Source organism: Mangifera indica, chromosome 9 (assembly GCF_011075055.1).
Source record: "Mangifera indica cultivar Alphonso chromosome 9, CATAS_Mindica_2.1, whole genome shotgun sequence".
Lineage (NCBI taxonomy): Eukaryota > Viridiplantae > Streptophyta > Magnoliopsida > Sapindales > Anacardiaceae > Mangifera > Mangifera indica.
The window spans coordinates 10,494,979-10,514,563 of record NC_058145.1 but is presented as its reverse complement, the minus strand read 5'-3'; the positions used below and the strand labels follow the sequence as shown (position 1 = coordinate 10,514,563).

Here is a 19,585-nt window from a genome sequence, read left to right as displayed (position 1 = left end):
ACCCCACTCAAACATAATGACGGCGAGTGCTTAGTATTCTACTTAATTGACAGGAATTCATCTGCATGTCATCAGTCATTGATGATGATGAAGATGCACCCTGAGGTCACCGTTCTGTACAAAGCAGCAACCATTTGGAAGCTTCTTCGCTGGACGGTTTCTTCGGAAGGAGCAATTAGATGTTATGACACTGTTTCCCTTAGCCAGAAGCTGTCATTGCACTGGCATGCCAAAGTCTCTGTACTCATTCATGTCTTCTTATGGGACCAATCTTTAGTTTCTTCATTAGCGAGCCGTTTCAGGTTAAGAGTTACTTCCCCATCTACAATTGCTTTGCCTCCTGAAGTTCAACTGGCACGCCAACCTAACGACAATCAAATTCAGCCGGTTTCACCTGAAGTTAAGTTATAGGCAAGACTTTATATTTGAGAAACATACAGCTGGGGAAGCCTCTTTCAGATTCCATGATTTTGCAGTTCTCTGTTTGATCCTGGTTCTCTGTTTAGTTGTATAAATGTATCAGTAGGCATTACTTTTGTATTAAGCCAATCGGTCAATCATTCATTCATATTATCTTATCTTAAATGTAAATTTTAGAATAATATATATAGAATTATGTAATCATGTAATAAAGGGAAAAATCCCCACAAAATTTGTGTATATGGAATCACTACAAAATCAGATATTGAGTGCTATTATTAGGGTTGAATTCAAACCAAATCCGAATTCAGAGAAGCTCATTTTCATATAGGTTTGACTCATTTTCGGTTCGGGCTCATTGAGTATGGAGAAAAACTTGTTTGTATTTTGCTTGTTTCGCAATTTAAGAGTTTCATGATCGCCTTGCACCTAGCACATGTTTGTGTGAATGGACTAGATTTGACTTGAGTTCGCAAGAGATATTTGGTTTAGCTCCTCTAAACAATGTCATTCATTTTATTTTTTTTTAATGATGTAAGTTGTGCTCGGCTCGTAAACCAAGCATAACCTCTAGTCGAGTTTGAGTTCTTTACTATTTCTCAAGTCACATTTGGATTCATATTTGTTTACCTCATATTTATAGTTAGACTTATTCGTGCAAAACTCGTTTTAAATTTTAATAAGTTTATTTGGAATCCAACCCTAGCTATTACAATCCAACATAAGATTTCATCAACTGAAATGCAATGAAACATCTATAAAATAATAAACTTTTAAAGGTTATAATTTATTTATTGATAAATTCATTATTTGCTTAATCAAAATTTCAGGACTGTTTATTTGATACCAAATTATTAACATTTTTAACTTGTGAATCAGCCGTTGATTGGAAAAACATCTTATAATTGCTATCGTTGATTACTCCACTAATCGACGGTCCAAAGCTCGTCCTTCCCGGAAAAGGATTTTCAATTTCTCGCTTCAAAGGTAAATTTTCATTGGTTCTTTGAAATATCACACGGATTGCTATCCTCTTAACCTTGTTTTAAACAATCTTGACCGTCAGTGTACATAATAATCTACGCTCCAGATATTTTCATTTTTCACGTGGATAGTCAGTTCACTCAGATTCAATTATTATACACCGTCGATCAGGCACAAATCTATGGCTTAAATTTCACTCATTTAAAACTTGGATACACGCTCGAAATTTCAAACTTCCCTCCTAATTGTTTTTTCCTATAAAACCCTCCAATTATTTCCCCGGCTACTATCACTCCAAAATTTGCGTTCGTCTTTTCTCGGAAAACATATACATTTTCGCGGCCTCAAATCTCCGAAATGGCTCGTACAAAGCAAACAGCGAGGAAGTCTACCGGAGGCAAGGCGCCGCGTAAGCAGCTGGCCACAAAAGCTGCTCGCAAGTCAGCTCCGGCTACCGGAGGAGTGAAGAAGCCTCATCGTTTCAGGCCTGGAACCGTCGCCTTGAGAGAGATCCGAAAGTATCAGAAGAGTACGGAACTTCTGATCCGGAAGCTTCCATTTCAGAGACTCGTGAGAGAAATCGCTCAGGATTTCAAAACTGATTTGAGGTTCCAGAGCAGCGCTGTCGCGGCTCTTCAAGAGGCGGCCGAGGCTTATCTCGTTGGACTGTTTGAGGACACAAATCTCTGTGCAATTCACGCCAAGAGGGTCACTATTATGCCTAAAGATATTCAACTCGCTAGGAGAATCAGAGGTGAGCGAGCTTAGATAGGTGTTGAATCTGTTTCCAATTTAGATCTGGATATGTAAATCTTTTGAAATTTAATCAAAAAATATGAATCTTTTCATCAAATTTGTTGAGCCTTTAAGTTAAACAAGCTTCGGATTTAATTAAAATGTTTGGATTAATATATGTTAATAATTGAATTTTGCTTCTGCTTTTCTTCCTTATGCCTGCAGCAATCATATTACTATGAGCAATCTTAATCCAAATATGAATCCATCATGTGTGGAACACGATTCGATGCCATTCGAGTGCTCTAGTTTTTCTAACCACCAAAAACTCAAATTTTTATTGAAAATATGAAAAATGAATGATAATCAAGACATTGCCTATTCTGCAAAATTGGTCCGGAAATTAACAATACCAATCGGTTGTTAGAGAGGGAACAGAACCATTCACAATTCTAGTAGTTCCCAGATAATCAAATCTACATCATCCATCAACAAAGCTTTTACTTCTGGATAAGAAAACACGAAATTTGAATATAAGTTTAGAGTAAGACTCTGAAAAGCATCATGTATTGATGTTATGGTGTCAACTTGCTGATATGATTTTTGGCAGCAACTATAGGTCCACCTTGCAATTCGTAGACTCGAGTCTTAAGAAAGGTATCTTCTTTTCTGAAAGTCTTGAAACAGGAAACGGGACTATTTATGTCATGATCACAATAACAACCATCTCATTGTAAATGCATCATCTTTCTTAAAATTAATAATCGGCATGGTAATGGGAAGAGGCAGGGCAAATATTCTAATTTTTTGTTCCTGTCTTGTAAAAGATACTGACTTTTATCTTTGTTACAGGAATGACAAGTTTTTTCTGTTTTACATTTATAGAAAAAAATTTTCTCTTTTTTTATTTGTTAAAAAAAAAAATTCTTTCTATATCTATAAAAAAAAAAATTCATTCTTTGTACCTTTTAAACGAAATATAAATATATTAAATAATAAGATTAATTAAAACTAAAACTAACATAATATTTTAAATGTCCTAATAACATTTGCAACATAAATAATATTTTAATATTTTAATTAAATATATAAATATAAAGAAGAGCAGATAGCAATAGAGACAAGGATAGGATAGGAAGGAAATATATGTATTTCTGTCCTCAATTGTAAAGATTTTTTTTGTTTCTTTTCTTATTTTTATTGGGAAATTCTCTTTTTGTTAGGATAGAGACAGATTAAAAACCTTAAATTCGAATTGAATTGTAGTTATTCTTACTATATCATAACTATCACAACATATTTATTATGCCATTAATTACTACATTGTCTTTAAAATTATGTAACACTATCTTTCATTAGTATAAATACAAAGTTGCGAGAAGGGAAAGAGGATGAAAAAAAAAAAACTATGGACACTTAATAGTCCATTGTTACAATTTATTTCTTTCTACTAATATTGCAATTGCATTTCATTGAATTAATAACAACACATCAGATGTAGACTATTAATCATTCTGATCAAACCAAGTAAAAATTATTTGTCTTCTATTTATGTTATTGCATCTATTCATATTCTCACACTTGAGTCTTCTCAATTTAATGTACTTATTGGTGCATATTTTAACATCAACAATTTGATGCTAGAAAAAAGACCCCAAATATAAGCTCTTATGTTTTCCAATAGTATAATCTTTAATATACATGAGTTTCTACTTTAATGTCATCTCACGAAATGAGTGTCATTAGATTCATGACTAGTGTTAATCGCACTAGTGAAGACAATCTCAATCATATTTTATTGCCTCTATCACTCATTGAATGTCAACTTGATGCTAAGACTAGGGACATGTCATCATTCCCTCCCCCCCCCCCCCCCCCCCCCCCCCCTTTGGGTGGTGTCTCGAATAGCTAATGTGATAAGCACAATCTAAGTGTTCATCTAATGACATAAGAATGTTATCTCAAAAGTATCTACAGGGCGCCAATCCCCTTATAAGCAACTTAAGTGAGGTCTCACGCCTTGCAAATAAATTCTCTAAACCCCTTTAAGGAAAGATGACAAGTAGCCTCCAATATAACCTATCTGACATGTAGGACATAACTTATGTGTCTGATTTATCATACTCGTTAAAACAATGATGCACATAATGTAGACTTGAGCTCACATAATTGATAACGGTGCTGACCTACGATGTGCAACTTCTAACTCACATCATGATGAGGATAATCTTCAATGTCTAAAGCATGTCATACATTCAAGTGGTAATAACCATTAACATGTTCAAAATAATTTATATTGAGATGACATTGACAAGTGAGGTACAAACTTACACCATGACGAAATCAATTGTAAGTCTTATCATAGGGATGTCGACCTTGAAAGTGTAAAAGGAAACTCACTCTTTGAGGGATCATCTCAATTGACCGTATGATAAGATGGGTCAAAATTTGTTTTTAACAAGCTAGCTCACCTCAATAAACAAGCCTAGAAACCAAATATGTGGGTGCACCTCAACACCTTATGGGCTTGCCATGAGAAGGTAGTTCCCAATCTGCATCCAATGGACATCCCATTGCTTGATCTGAAGCAAGTTCTAAAAGTCATGGTTGTTATAAACGATGAGCCATAAATCAAAGTAAGAAAATCTCCACTCTCCCTTCTAGGGCATTATGATCCTTTTCCAAAAAATTTAAGGCACCATCCATCAATTCATTTGATGGAACTAATGATCTTTGAGATTATTTAGATGCCTTCAATTTCTACATCACCACATGGAAACAACTGACCATTTAGTTCTTGCATCAATCTTAAGTAACTTAGTGCTACATCGAAGCCATCAACCATCTTGAGAACATACAACAAGAAAAATGTGAGACTTTGAAGATATATTTAAAGCACTTTAATGCAAAACTGTCTTAAGTAGGACTGCCTAATTCCACAAGATGTTCAAAAGACATTTTCAAAAGAGGAGCTCAATGGTTGCTTTTAAGCTCATTGGTTCGAAGACATCAACTAGCGACCTTCCTAAGACTAGAAAAAATCAAATGGAAACAAGAGTACGTGGAGAAGTGCAAGATTTGGCAATGACTTTGAGATCTAAAGGACAAACAAAAAGGTGGCGACAATGAAAACAAAAGATGGGGAGGAAAAAGAAAGTACCAAATAGTTAGAGTGAAAATGTAATTTATTTATATTATTAAGAGTATAAATAATATTAAAGTGATAAAAATATAATTTATATGTTAAAATTAATGTTTAAAATAAAATTTAAAAAGTGAAAAATCCTCTTAAACATATTTTCAAGGCATTTATCGAATTATCACATAGTATAATTATGTGTAATTTTTTAATTCTTTGAATTCATGTATCTTCCCATTATAGGAGTTAGAGGTGTTAGTGAATAGGATTGAATCAGGTCAGACCGACTCCAATACGACCCATTGAGTCTAAGGTTGGATGGGCCTAAAAAGCATATAAGGCCCATGACTCTACCTTATGTATATAGGGTTGAGTCTGCTAATTAAATTTTTTTTTTTATATTATAAATATTAATTAATTAATTTTTTAAATAATTATACAAACAGTCACAAACCTGTCGACCCAAGGCCTAATAGCCAAGCCTGACCTTGAAGACCTATGAGCCTGGCCCAACTTGCTACAATACCATGCTGTGCCCTTTCGGGTCGAACCATTTTCTCATTCTTCGGGCTGCTGGACCAACACATTTGCCATATCTAATAGGAGTATATTTTTATATATCTTTCTAGTCATACAGGACGATAGTAAGAGAAAGCTTAGGGGACTCAAAGAAATTATCAAATTATTAGGCGGCTTCATACTGTAACGCTTTCAGTGTTCATTCCCCTACAACGGTGCACATGGATCAGTCCTTCGATAAAACTTTTCTATTGGTCAAATTTTTTTCACTAGGATCGACAAATCAGCATTCTAAGCTTTATTTACCGTCGATTATCCTAAAATTTACGGTCTAGATTTACTCATCCCAAACTCTCCAAAACACACCAAAATTTTCAAATTTCCCACCTCCAAATTTCTCCTCTCCGATAAATAACCCGAATTTCTCCACTTTTACCGCCTCAAGAAGCAAACACATCCAGATACAAGCAAATACCCTAAATTTTCAATCTTTCATATGGCTCGTACGAAGCAAACAGCAAGGAAGTCGACTGGAGGCAAGGCCCCACGTAAGCAGCTGGCCACAAAAGCTGCTCGCAAGTCAGCTCCGGCGACGGGAGGAGTGAAGAAGCCACACCGTTTCAGGCCGGGAACAGTAGCCTTAAGAGAGATCAGAAAGTATCAGAAGAGCACAGAGCTTTTGATTCGGAAGCTTCCGTTTCAGAGACTAGTGAGAGAAATCGCACAGGATTTTAAAACCGATTTAAGGTTCCAAAGCAGCGCCGTCGCGGCTCTTCAAGAGGCAGCCGAGGCTTATCTTGTTGGACTCTTTGAGGACACAAATCTCTGCGCAATTCACGCCAAAAGAGTGACAATTATGCCTAAAGATATTCAACTCGCCAGGAGGATTAGAGGCGAGAGAGCTTAATTGTGAAGAGGAAATTTAGTGTAGGTTATCAGAAATTTAGGGTTTGATTTTAATTTACTTCAATTCTCTGGATTGTTGTTCCTAACTTCTCATGTTTATCTTTATTTAAAAATAAAAAAAAAATTTATTTATATGATTGTTAACCCAAAACTTTCTTTGAGGTTTAGTAAATATGTTAAATTTTGATTTTCATACCAAAAAATCTAATTAATCTGCTCGAAACCTATCCACATTAACTGAATCTAATAAATCTTTAATTTACAATCTAAAACTTCTTTTCAATGGTGATAAAGATAAGGGGAAGACGCATTCAATCGATAGGGTTACAAGGCTAGCTTCCTGAGCAATTACTAGCACAGGCGATAGAGGCGATTTCGCCGCTAAAATTGAAGTTGATGGTAAACTGTTGGACATACCTGTAAGGATTTGATGTCGGCGTCTCTAGAAGAGTAGGAGGAGCAATCTCTTTAGCTGGAGTCGTTGTCAAAGCTATGATAGGGTTAGAGATGATAATTTTAGTTTGAATTAAAGGTTGTTTATTTTCTTTAACTTTATTCGAAAAGAAAATCTTTTGATAAGAATAGAAAAAGAAGGGATGAGATGGAAAATATTTTTATAATGAAAAATGAGATTGTTTTAATATTTATTATTTAAAGTATTAATATATTTTTATTATATATATTAAAATAATTAATATATAAGGATTGATATTTTTTATATAATCGAAAATGTGGATTGATACCCTTTTCTTGTTGCCATCCTGAATGGGGTTTGGTGACAAGGATCAGAAGATGGGTAAGAGATGGGTAGATAATTAGTGGATCAGTTTGAGTTATGGGTTTCATATTATACTGTTAAAGAGGATTGAGTGGGTTAATTGGGCCAGCTAAACCCAATCTTTCCCAGCCCAAAGTAAGGATGAAAACGTCCGCTTGTGCCGTTTGATTCAGAGCAAGACTTATCATCAAACGGTCGAAATTCGAAATTGAATTTTTTTACCGTTAGCCTCTGAAGCGCTTAATTGGAAGGCGTTTCGTCAGCTCCACACATTCAGAAGCACAGCATTAAAAAGTTCTAGCACAAACAAGAAAATTTAGATATAGAGCAAATTAAAATAGAAAGAGAAAAGGCTTACAGGTTTTTGTTTTTGAAGGAATGGAAGCGGAAGCAAAAGTTGTGATTCCTAGGAAACCCAGAGGTTTAACTTAATTTCCCTTCGTTTTCACTTACTGATTGACTGTTTCTTTGATTAATTATTTTTTGGGTTTTTTTCTACTTCTACCCTTATATGTATAATTTGTTTCTGTTCTTTATCTTCATTGTTACTTCATTGCTTCCCTTTTTATCAATGTGATTTTTTTTTTTAAATTTGATTTGCCTTTTCCTCGTTAACCTGTTATTATATTAATGATTGGGTATAATTCTTGCGACTTTATACTGGTGTCTTTTCTGGATGATTGTTTATGGGTTTTTCTTGATCAAGTTAAGTAGTTTGATTGATTGATTGATTTATACTTTTTTTTTTCCTGACTTAGGGTAATTTTCAGGTAATTACTACTGGGTCGTATCTTGATCATATTTGTTTGTTTCTTTGTTATGACTTTGGTGAGATTTTATTTGAAATCCATATATCCTGATAATTTCTGGGTTTTCATTTATTTTCAAAACGATTGTGTTGATTATTTACTTGACATTGATCCATGAGTGGTGCATTCTTGTTCAATTTTTCTTGTGAATCAAATTGATTGGAACAGCAAGCGTTTCCATTTGGGTGTGAAATAAAATGGTCTATTGCACTGCTGCATCTACATGAAGGCTTTCTTTCTCTTTGTGTTTCTTGATATCAGTTTATCTTTTGGCTTTTCCCTTTAGGAGGTAAGGTGAGGAATGATCCAGCAAAAGGAAAGAATCGACAAGTTCTTCGCGATATAGGAAATCTTGAGGTTCTACAAAATATTGAAGGAAAGATCTCTCGCCCAATTACAAGGTCTATATCCCTCTCTTTTTGTTTGTGTCTATGAGAGATTTTTTCTTTCTACCTAGTTCTTGCTTGGTTACAGGGGTTTTCGTGCACAGCTTTTAGCAAATGCGAAAGTGGCAGCAGAGCAGAATAAGGTAGTAATCTAAAACTAGAACATTTTAAACATTTTAGTGTATGGAAAATTTGTAGTGATTACAATGCCAATGCTGTTATTTGCAGCTTGTAGTGGTTGATGATGGGGTGACTGCAAGAAGAAAAGACCAATCTCTGAAGAAGGCAGCAGGAACTGAAAAGAAGTTATCTGAAGAACCAAAATGTGATGATCTAATTGTAATAAGCTCTGATGAGAAAGAAAAGGGTAAAGCAGAAGACAAGCAAAAGAAATTACCTGATAATTCGACCTCAATCGGACCTTCTGAAGAGGGGATTGCCGAACCTTGTGGTAGACAAAGATCAAGGGAAAAGACCTTAAGGAATAGAGTCAAGGCATTCAGTTCAATTCTTACTGCTCGAAGCAAGGTCATTTTGGAAGTTCAATTATCCTTTGAGTTGATTTTGCAGGGCTTCAAGAAAATATTGATCTTCAATTTGTTGATTTTCAAATCTCGTTTGGTTTAGGCTGCTGGCGGAATTGCCAACAAGCCGAAGGATGTGATAGTGGACATTGATGCAGCAGATGCAGATGATGGCCTGGCAGTAGTTGAGTATGTTGAAGATATCTACATGTTCTACAAAGAAGTAATTTCTCCCTGTACTTCCTATTTCTTAAGTAGAGCCATACAGTGTCTCTCTGATAACACATATCTTGTGTTTCAGGATGAGAGCCGAGTGCACGATTACATGATCTCGCAGCCTATTAATGAAAGGATGAGAACTGTTCTAGTAGTCTGGCTGATAGAAGTTCATGACAGATTTGAACTAACACCAGAAACCCTGTACCTTACCATAAACATATTTGATCGCTACCTTTCGAGGAAGACTGTGAGCAGGGACAAACTTCAGCTAGTTGGCATTAGCTCAATGCTCATTGCTTGCAAGTATGAAGAAATCTGGGCTCCACTGGTAGAGTGCTCTCAACTTCTGCTAGTTTAAAATTTTCCTTCTTGTGTTCTTATTTATAGCATATGTCTTTGCAGGTTAACGATTTTGTATGCATATCAGATTATGTTTATGATGGAGAAGAGGTGTGTGCCATGGAAAAAGAAATTTTGGGGGAGTTAGGTTGGTATTTAACAGTTCCTACTCCATATGTGTTCCTTGTGCGGTATCTTAAAGCTTCTGTTTTGCCTGATCAGGAGGTAACTAGCATTTTTATCTTGGTTTCAACATTTTTCAGAATCGATTTCTGATGTATTCAGCATGGATTTGTCTGGCAATGCAGATGGAGAATATGGTGTTTTTCCTAGCTGAACTCGGTATCACCTCTTACCACATTATAATTTCTTACTGCCCATCAATGTTCGCTGCTTCAGCTGTTTATACTGCACGTTGTACCCTTAACAAGAGACCTTATTGGACCGAAACTCTGAAGCATCATACTGGATATTGTGAAAAGAAAATTAAGTAATGTTACTCTTTTCTTTGTTATATTTTGTTTTCGGAGTATATGGTCATTGCTATTATGGCATGTGTAAATGGCATATAATTTAAGATGTAATTTTTCATGAAACAGGGATTGTGCAAAGCTCTTGGCTAAGTTGCACGTGGAGGCTAAAGAAAATGGGCTTACAGCAGTCTGTAATAAATTCTTATGTCCTGAAAAGGGCTTTATCGCTCATTTTGCTCCAGCGGAAGATCTTTTATCAAGCTCCTCATGAGGGGAAATATAAGGTCTTTCTACCATAGGTTGATGGGTGCTTCCCTTGTAAATCACTAATGACAGACTAGCCGATATTGGATGGAATGTATGTAAAACCTTTATATCAAATGAATGCAAGAATGATTGCTTTCCCTTTAATTTCTTGTTTGCTTTTACAGTTTAAGAATAAAGATTGGCCTAATTTTGTGTTCAAATATTATGAGTTTCATCACGGACCTTCAAAACCAAACTCATAATACTTCATCAGCGCAATAGGTCATTGTTATTGTTTATACTAAGCAGTTCTCAGACTTCTAAAAGATTAGTGATATGTATTTACGGTCTTACTTTACAGTGCTCCTTATGGGTGCAAGCTCTAGTCACCTTATCGGTTTCCTCAGGCTCCAGAAGGTTATCCCTTGCGTATAGTTTAGTCTACCTCATTGCTCAGTGTCGGAATGATTATAGCACTTCTGCTGCTGGGACACCACCAGTAAAGATGAGACCTGAAGCCAAAATCCAATTCATCATATATTCCTACAAGTTATCGTAACATATTTAAACTACCCATTATATATTTGGGTTTATTTATAATTAAAAAAAATTGAAAAGTGGAAAAAAAAAATCTATGAATTCCAGTTAGAGAAATTAAAAAACAGTAATAGAAAAAAGTATATCCATTGTTAAATAAACGAATAATAACGAAGTAGATGCTCTAAAACCACAAACCTTAGTTCCTGCTATGATGGTACCATTGAGAGGATGAGTGGCACATGCAGTAACACCTTCTGATAGTGGAATAAACCTGTTTTGCTTTTTGTGCTTGTTTCTCTCAGATAAGCTCTCTGTATTGTCACTAGAAGAAGAGGACATTTAAAAAATAAAATAAAATAAAATAAACTCCAAGATAACACAAGCATACACAAAGTCGTAACAGTAGAAGGCCACAGTCACTGGATCATGTGGAAAACATAATCAAAATATGTACCACCTTGTAAGTTCTTTTTTCACCCATGAAAATATTTATATTTCTAATATTCTCATCTAACTTCCCTTTTTGTGGAATTTCTTACTATGTAGAACATTTTACTTCAGGTCATCAATCCAATTCAACCAGTGGATAGCCCGATGATCACATAAAAAAATATATATATATTGCAGGGTGTCTTACATGAAGTCCACATGGCTAGGGGAGCTTGACTCTGGGTAGAAATCTAAGAGATGAATGCCTTGGTCAGAGGATGATGCAACCACATAGATCTGCATCAAAAACATGGTACAAACTCAAGAATATTTCCAGATAAAACCAACTCAGTTGGGAATTAATCTTGAATTTGTGTTTAAACCAAAAGAGACATTAAAATATGACAACTGTTGAGCAAATAGTTTCAAATACTGAGCAATACTAATATTTGAACAAAAAACATGAGTCTGAAAACAGTGAGGGCAGCCCTGACTAAACTGGATTTCTGACTACAGTACAAATCAATGCTACTCAAATTGGAAAAAGAGATGTTCTCCTAAGATATGCTACATACACCATTTAGGAGCCAAATAATATGAAATCTTTAGTACAGTCCAAGCCCTAATGTCCTGACAAGCTAATCATACATTTTCCGCAGCACGAATTGTGCCAAGGATTCATTAAGGTGATGTCTTGACAACACTGCTTGACAGCCTTGCGTGAATAAGCCCATGCAAGCATGTATCTAGCATGATACTAGGTTAATAATGAATAAACAAACTAGACTTAAAAGGTAAAACAAATGGATGAAAAATCATACGGAATTTGTCGGTAGCCACGCTGGTTTCCTTGATTGCATTAGATCAGGTGGACTGTTGAAATCATCCCTAATAACTCGCAAACCAAAAGAAAACTATTACAAAATTATCGAACAAGTTACCATTCTTTCTGCTAAAATTGGTGTAATTCTAAATGTATGAAACATGACTTACAACCAAGCTGGAGGTGGGCAATGAACATGGGTAACTTGAAAATTATGAATATTCAGAACACCTGACCTACATCACACATGAAAAATTTGGAAACAAGTAGATCTATTTAACATTAACCATTTGGCAAAACCAATGTTATCTCATAAATCACGCATACATGTGTACACAAAAACACACACACACATGCAAATACACATACATAAACATTTGCAAGTGCTACAAAAAGAAATAAAAAATCTCTCAATATCTTTGAGACAACCTGAAGCATTTGTTGTCAATCAATTACAAAAGCATAATCAACAAAATGAAAAGACATGAAATAGTGTATACAAACAAGTCCAAAGTCATAAGCATAAAACATAGAAGTCAACTTTGGACATAGGAAGGTAAATATACTTCTATCATGCGATTAAATAAAATATAATGTTATCTAAATTACAGCACGTGAAGAAATTATTGTATACTTCAATAACATCTAACTCGCATGAAAAAACCAAAAAGCACATCTGTTTTACATACCAACCATCTTCCAAGTGGAAAGCCAATTGATATGGACAACTAGGATCGAAATCAATAGAATATATTTCCAGTGGGACAATATTGGATTGTGCCTACATAAGATGACTTTAGATAAGAATATCGCCAAAAGCAAAATAGTAACAAAAAATAACTTTCTAACAAAGAATAGAAGTTTCTTTTTTTTTTTATAATATGAAACCAGAAAAGCTTAAATTGATTGTTGAGGAATTTAAAAAGCAGTGAACAAGTGTCTACAGTTATATACATAATGTATGGATCAGGACTTTTAACAAATACAACTCCAATCTAGAGATCAGCATACTATGGAGCCTGAAATCAGCAAATCACTGAAATAACCACTGCCATCCTTAATTAATAGAAAATTCACAATATGCAACAAATCCAGCATCAGAGCAGATGTGCATACCTTCAAAGACCCAATTTTCTTTAGCATTGAAGCTAACACCAATGCTGTTAGAGGTGGACGACCTACCTGAGAACGTACAAAAGATATAATTTAGAATAGAGAATCAAACAGACTATACCAAATGAAGATGGACATTATCTGAAGCAACTACACTATCAACTGCGTAAGACTTTACCAACTGTAAATCAAATTCTAATGCAATAATCTCGTGAAAAAATGGACATTCACAAGAAGTAAAGCTACCACAACACAATTTGATTCAGAAAATTAGAGTAGTGGGAAGTGTGAACACATTTTTTTGGCACAATAAACAATAGAGCAAATGATGACATGAGGATCTCCCTACTGGTTACTTGGTGGTATTTAGCTTCCAGTCAAACTCCAATATCACAAGACAAAGTAAGAAAACAAATTTTGAAAAATATAGCCTGAAAACTTACTTCATTATGATTCTGAAAGGCAGAAGATGCTTTTCCTCCACGAAGATCCCATATATATATATTCCCATTCTTACCACCTGCAAAAACAATCTAAAGTAAATGAATTTATTAGAACAATTTCTCCTCGGAAGAAATGAATGATAGATTAAGAAATAAAAAACAGCGCACTTTACTTCTAATGACTACATACTCACCAGTCCATTCCTTATATTTAGTGCAGTTAGAACAAACTGGCTAGAATCAATACTTTGATAGGAACATTGTAAAGCATATATATTGGTCTACAACATTCAAATAACTTGTGAAGTTCTTTATCCCTCTAACACTTTCCATGGCCAATTATCAAGCCGAAAATTGGAAAGCACCAACAGTGCAAGTTTAAACCATCCACCTCACAACATAATATAAGCATATGCTCAATTAAAGAGCAACTGCAGCTTGTAAAATAATTGCTATAGCAGGCATGTCTAAAAGGGGGCACACATGCAGTATAATGAATACCTAGTATGCAATGTAGTTCTCTGTTCATCACATAAAACAGCACAAAATTTATATTTTCAGGGATACACATAATGGAAGCTTGCATATAGAAGACTGTTTTGAGTATATTATTAACCTGATTATCTGAGTGTAGTTGGATGCTATTAAGAGTGCAACGAGAATTAGTTGTAAGCTCAAGACATGGAAGATCACTCATTCGTCTATCCCATATATTAAGTATCCCATGCGTATCAGAAGCAAGTAGCCTATCAAAATGGACCATTAAACAAATTTAATAATTAGCAACTAGCTAATTCATACACACTGCATCTCCATAGCAGAAAGAAAACAAATTTACACATATGAAACCTCCGGTGAATTTTAAATGAATAAGTTGAAACAAAAGTATGATTATCAACATTATAATCACAATCAGCTTTGTAATGTAAAAGCTAAAATGTTGTAGCAACAATTAAGGAAAATGCTGAATGCTAATTTTGTTTGGCTATATCTGATCGCCTCACCTCATTTTCAGTTTGTGGTACCCAAGTCATAGCAAATATTACATTTACAATTAGAATCCCATTTTTCAATATTAAAGGAAAAAATACTTGAAAAATGAAAATTTAATTATATGCCATCACTTTCAACTGAAAACAAAAAAGGCTACATGGGGATAAAACAAGGATTTAAAATGATAAATCATAACTGAAATTGCACAATTCAAAGTTCATGATTCTCTTGTTTCATTCTTGTCGCACCACAGCATCAAGGTTTAGACACATAAGTCAAAGAGTTCACTAATTCACCAACCTTGACTCATCAGTTGCACTAAAGGCAATACCAGCTACACCTTTCTGATAATAAGACCCAATAACACTGACAGCACGTCTTGTTCTTAAGACCTGAATAAGAAGGAGAATGTATTCACCAATATAAACATGCAAATCAGGATGCTGTACCAGAATATGGATAAACTACCAACTAAAAAATATTTAAATAAAGCAATGAAAGTCTGAATAATACAATTCATTGCATTAAAAAGTTTTGAAAACACCAACTCTTTATTTTCAAATCAAAATTCTTTTGGAAGACTGAAAAAATGCATTAAAATATCATTTTACTGATCAGGCATATGCTGTAAGCTATTAAAATACAAGAAGTTGACAGCATTGAAGTGGATATATAAATAATTTATTACTGCCAATATGCAGTAAACCAAATAAAAGATAGAACTGTGAAAAGAAACACTTACTTCGACTGGGTCAGATGAGATGTAACCAATATCAAATATTCGTACTTCATTACTTTTAGTAGATGCACAAGCAACCTGCATGAGTTAATAATATTAAAACCCATTTAGTGTAAAAGCCCAAGAGGAAATGAATACATCAAACTAATATCGCAAGTCACTGGTACAACTAGTACATGCATTCACAAACTAAGAACTGACTAGAGATATATTTAGTATTATTAGTATTAATAAAGAAAGCGCACAGATACGTACTACTGAACTGAACAAAAATTTTAAAATAAAATGCCAGCCCAAAATGACAATAGATTACTAGATTTCTCAACAACAATCACCATGAGTGAATTACCATGCTCACTGTCCAAGATTCTATATCATTATAGGGACATTACTAAACAATTTAACCTTTTTGTCAAGCAGTACTTAAGATGTTATCACAGCCAGCAAATAATTTGATAAAGTGGTCTTGTTTTCAAACTCTCGTTGCATCATTTAAATTACAATAACTTCATGCCAGTTGCCTCTTTGCAAATACCATGCTTAATTCATTTGTTTGATTAAACTTCAGAGATTAAGATACTGTTAGTAATCCAGCCACACTTTCACCAAAACAGCCAACAACCAACAAATGGAAAAACCAAAAACATTTTATTCATTAAAAGGGTATTTATATGGATAAATTAGACAATTCGAGGAGCCAAGACGTCTCATTTCCAACCATTTAAGGCATTGGAGACCTTCCACAATCAGCCATAAGACTTCTCACAACCCTAACATTGCCCAAAATTCCAAATTTTTCTTCCCTCCTTTCTTTGATAACCCTAACTACCTATTTTTATAATAAAACCTTAAAAAAACCTAAACTATAAGATAAGGACAATTGTCCTCCTATCATATCATTACCGACCCCTTTAAAAACCACCTAGTCCTTAATGTGGAAAAATTGAATTGTTTTCATATATATTTATATTTTTTTTTGTTTTGATTTTTGATTTTTTGTTTTTTAATATCTTTCTTTCCCTCTATCAGTTGTCCAGAACACATTTTTTAAAAATTTTTTTTTCTTTTTTTCTCCCTCCCTGCCAACCGTCCAGAACAAATTTATTTTTTCTCTGCCAACCGTTTCATATTTTTTTCAATTTTATTCTTCTCCCCCCTTAGCTGTCCTAGCGCCATTTCAGATTCTTCCATTTTTTCCAAGAACTCTTTATTTCTCCACCATTTTCCAATGCCAATCTATCTCCCTTGCCAGATCTCATAGCTCTATTACCATTTTGTTAGGAATCCAACTACATTTTCACCCAAAACAACCAACAACCAACAACCAACAATTAAACAAAACAAAAAACATTTTATTCATTAAGAGGTATTCACATCAATAAACTGGACAATTGAGGAGTTGGAGCCTCCAATTTCTAGCCATTCAAGACACCAAAGACCTCCTGCAATCAGCCTTAAGGTTGTCCTCAAACCTAAGATTGCCTAAACTCCCTATTATTCTTCCTTCTTTTCTTTGACAACTCTGACTACCCATTGTTATAATAAAATCTGACCTATAAGATAAGGACAAGTGTCCCCCTATCCTATCAAAAATCTTTTGACAATTGAAAAAATGTTGTGCAAACATGATCAAACACATAAAGCAGTTAATAGTCATGTCAATTGCAAAACCTTTATGTTTCATATTTATACCGAAGAAGATGCTCACTAAGTGAACAAGAGAAAATGTCTATTTAAAGATTGAGAAAGATGGAAAATCACTTGTCCATTATAAAATTTATTTATGAGATAAAATGTAACTAATAATCATATGAGTTTATCTGCATACTCTTCTCTCTTTATTCTAACTACTAGTACAAGTCCAATACATATTCATCTACTTGTGGAAACTTCCTTCAAGCTTCAACAACTTTGTCATTTATCTAAGTAAAACTAGGCACAATCATTTCTGAATTCTGAACAATGGTAGGAATAAGCTAAATTTAGACTAATATTTTTGGTCTTTTTGCTTAATTGATAAATTGTTCATAGTATCATCACAACTAAAAGTGGTATATATGTTCAATTATCTAACACATAAGAACTCATTAATGGATAATAATCCAGACCTCATCTTGATTAGCCAAATTCCATTGAACAGCATCGAGTAAATTGTTCATAGTGTCATCACAACTCAAAGTGGTATATAAGTTCAATTATCTAACACATAAGAACTCATTAATGGATAATAATCCAAACCTCATCTTGATTAGCCAAATTCCATCGAACAGAATCAAGTTGTTGATGCAATGAAATGTGCAGTACATGTTTAATTTCATCATCGATTGGGCCTACACCAAATGAGATGATAACTTAAATTAGAGCACAAAAAACATAAAAACAAAACATGGTAATACTGAATGTATGCAGACCATATATTACTAAAGTGTATATGTGGAATTTAAAATGTGAAAAATGAATATTCAGTACTATACAAGCAAGAGAAATTTGAAAACTTGCATGTTGGGAATTATTTGAGTTAAATTTGGGTAACAAACAAAAGATTGGTTGAAGCATAAGGAGCTATCAAGCCATGATCTTTAAGCACATGCACAAGTAAACCTGGGATCAGAGCCAATATAGTTCTCATTTATAAAGATCAAAGGAAGAATCTTACATGGTAAAGTGTCATTAGTCAGAAAATATAGAGCTTCGTAGTCGTGCACTGTTAGGCAACCTGATCTTGTAACTGATGCCAAGTAAACTCCCTGAAACAATAACAAATATCTGTCAAAAGTTCCAAGGTAGAAAAGCAAGAGCGAAATGACCAGGCTTCTAAACACAAACATGAATCAAAGCATAACTGAGAGCATAGCAAGCAGGAGAACAATGCTAAAAATGTAAAGGGAGTAAGGAAGTGCATTTCTCCTAAACAAATTTGATGGGAAAATAGCAAGATTCAAAAGTCAAAGGCTTTTGGACTCACTTTTGTGTCAAAGTCCACTGCAGAGATGCCTTGTCTGATTCAAAAAACAAAGAAACGAAGAAAATTTAATGATTAATCTCTTATGAATAGCAAAATCCTCACCAGAATCATGAATAAACAACATAAAGAAACTGAAATACTGACTTCCTCGGAAAGCCAACGACATAGGCAGCTGCATCATTACTGACACCAACACTACTCATCTGTCAAACAACAAAAATTCTACTAAACACACACGTACGTATAGAAGATCCTTCAACACAATAGCGTGAAGATGACAAGCCTTGAAGCAACGCAAAATGAAGAAGGCCCAGTGACCAAACAAGCAAATAATCAAATACCGAACTGAGTTGAGATAATCCTTACATAAGTTCGACACGGCAGTCCATCAGTATGATACATATGCGGAAATTTCCCAATCTTTCAAAATAAAAGAAATTGTCTTAGAATCACTGAAAAATGATATCATTTTACTCACATAACGAAGCAGTTATTAGTAGTTCAAACACCTCACAGTACGACTCCATGAGCAAGGAAGAAAGATCGTGGCGATACTTGGGTTCAACCCTGCCGCTTACTTCAATCAAACTCCTCTTCCATCGATTCCTTTCATAATAAGACACCTATTTCAACAAAAGTACTGACACAGCAACCAATTATGCAGCAGGTTTAATGATTTACCTCACATTGAGCTGTTTAGGGTTTTCAGAAGGAGGCTTGTACGGAACCAAGTAACTCTCCATTTTAGCAGAATACACGTGCTATTTTCCCACTTAACTTGTTTAGGAGAGTTGCTCTTCCTCGAAACGTTTACAAATTTGGAGGGAAAAAATAAAGATTTATAATAACTACAAATCTCCCGCCATTCCGAACCTAGGCGACTTGCACAAGGTTCCCACAGATCTGCTGGACCGGACTTAATGAGTTCGATAAGAGACCCGGCCCAACAATATAAAGGATTTGCCTATTGGATTGGGTTCAAGCTACATATCAAGACAAGTCAGTTAAATCCTCAAGTAATTGTTGGCAAGAAGATTTGAATTAGATCATAAAAACCAAAGCG

The 19,585-nt window shown here is 34.5% G+C and overlaps 2 protein-coding genes and 1 pseudogene across 4 annotated transcripts; 2 read left to right on the top strand and 1 right to left on the bottom strand.

Moving 5' to 3' along the window:
- Positions 1–1,702: 1,702 nt before the first annotated feature.
- On the top strand, positions 1,703–6,835 carry LOC123225846 (annotated as a pseudogene).
- Positions 6,836–7,664: 829 nt separating this feature from the next.
- On the top strand, positions 7,665–10,642 carry LOC123226139 (G2/mitotic-specific cyclin S13-7-like). 2 transcript variants are annotated; one of them, XR_006504294.1, is made up of 9 exons: positions 7,665–7,902; positions 8,577–8,691; positions 8,765–8,819; positions 8,905–9,204; positions 9,304–9,423; positions 9,502–9,747; positions 9,822–9,906; positions 10,022–10,248; positions 10,358–10,642. XR_006504294.1 is itself a non-coding variant. In XM_044650627.1 (9 exons), the coding sequence occupies exons 1-9, from the start codon at positions 7,860–7,862 to the stop codon at positions 10,500–10,502; spliced, it is 1,368 nt and encodes a 455-aa protein (XP_044506562.1). In that variant the 5' UTR covers positions 7,690–7,859; the 3' UTR covers positions 10,503–10,642. The 2 variants fall into 2 exon arrangements, 1 of the variants encoding a protein (XP_044506562.1); XM_044650627.1 differs by having other exon boundaries at positions 7,690–7,902; positions 9,822–9,983; positions 10,067–10,248.
- On the bottom strand, positions 10,579–19,505 carry LOC123226138. 2 transcript variants are annotated; one of them, XM_044650625.1, is made up of 18 exons: positions 19,204–19,505; positions 19,032–19,128; positions 18,889–18,942; positions 18,667–18,725; positions 18,523–18,556; positions 18,214–18,304; positions 17,796–17,887; positions 15,561–15,635; positions 15,119–15,210; positions 14,442–14,571; positions 13,826–13,915; positions 13,386–13,451; positions 12,959–13,050; positions 12,440–12,505; positions 12,268–12,334; positions 11,655–11,743; positions 11,213–11,339; positions 10,579–10,989 (listed from the first exon to the last, which is right to left on the bottom strand). In XM_044650625.1, the coding sequence occupies exons 1-18, from the start codon at positions 19,263–19,265 to the stop codon at positions 10,924–10,926; spliced, it is 1,449 nt and encodes a 482-aa protein (XP_044506560.1). In that variant the 5' UTR covers positions 19,266–19,505; the 3' UTR covers positions 10,579–10,923. The 2 variants fall into 2 exon arrangements, with proteins under 2 accessions (XP_044506560.1, XP_044506561.1); XM_044650626.1 differs by lacking the exon at positions 10,579–10,989 and having other exon boundaries at positions 11,219–11,328.
- Between the last annotated feature and the right edge of the window lie 80 nt (positions 19,506–19,585).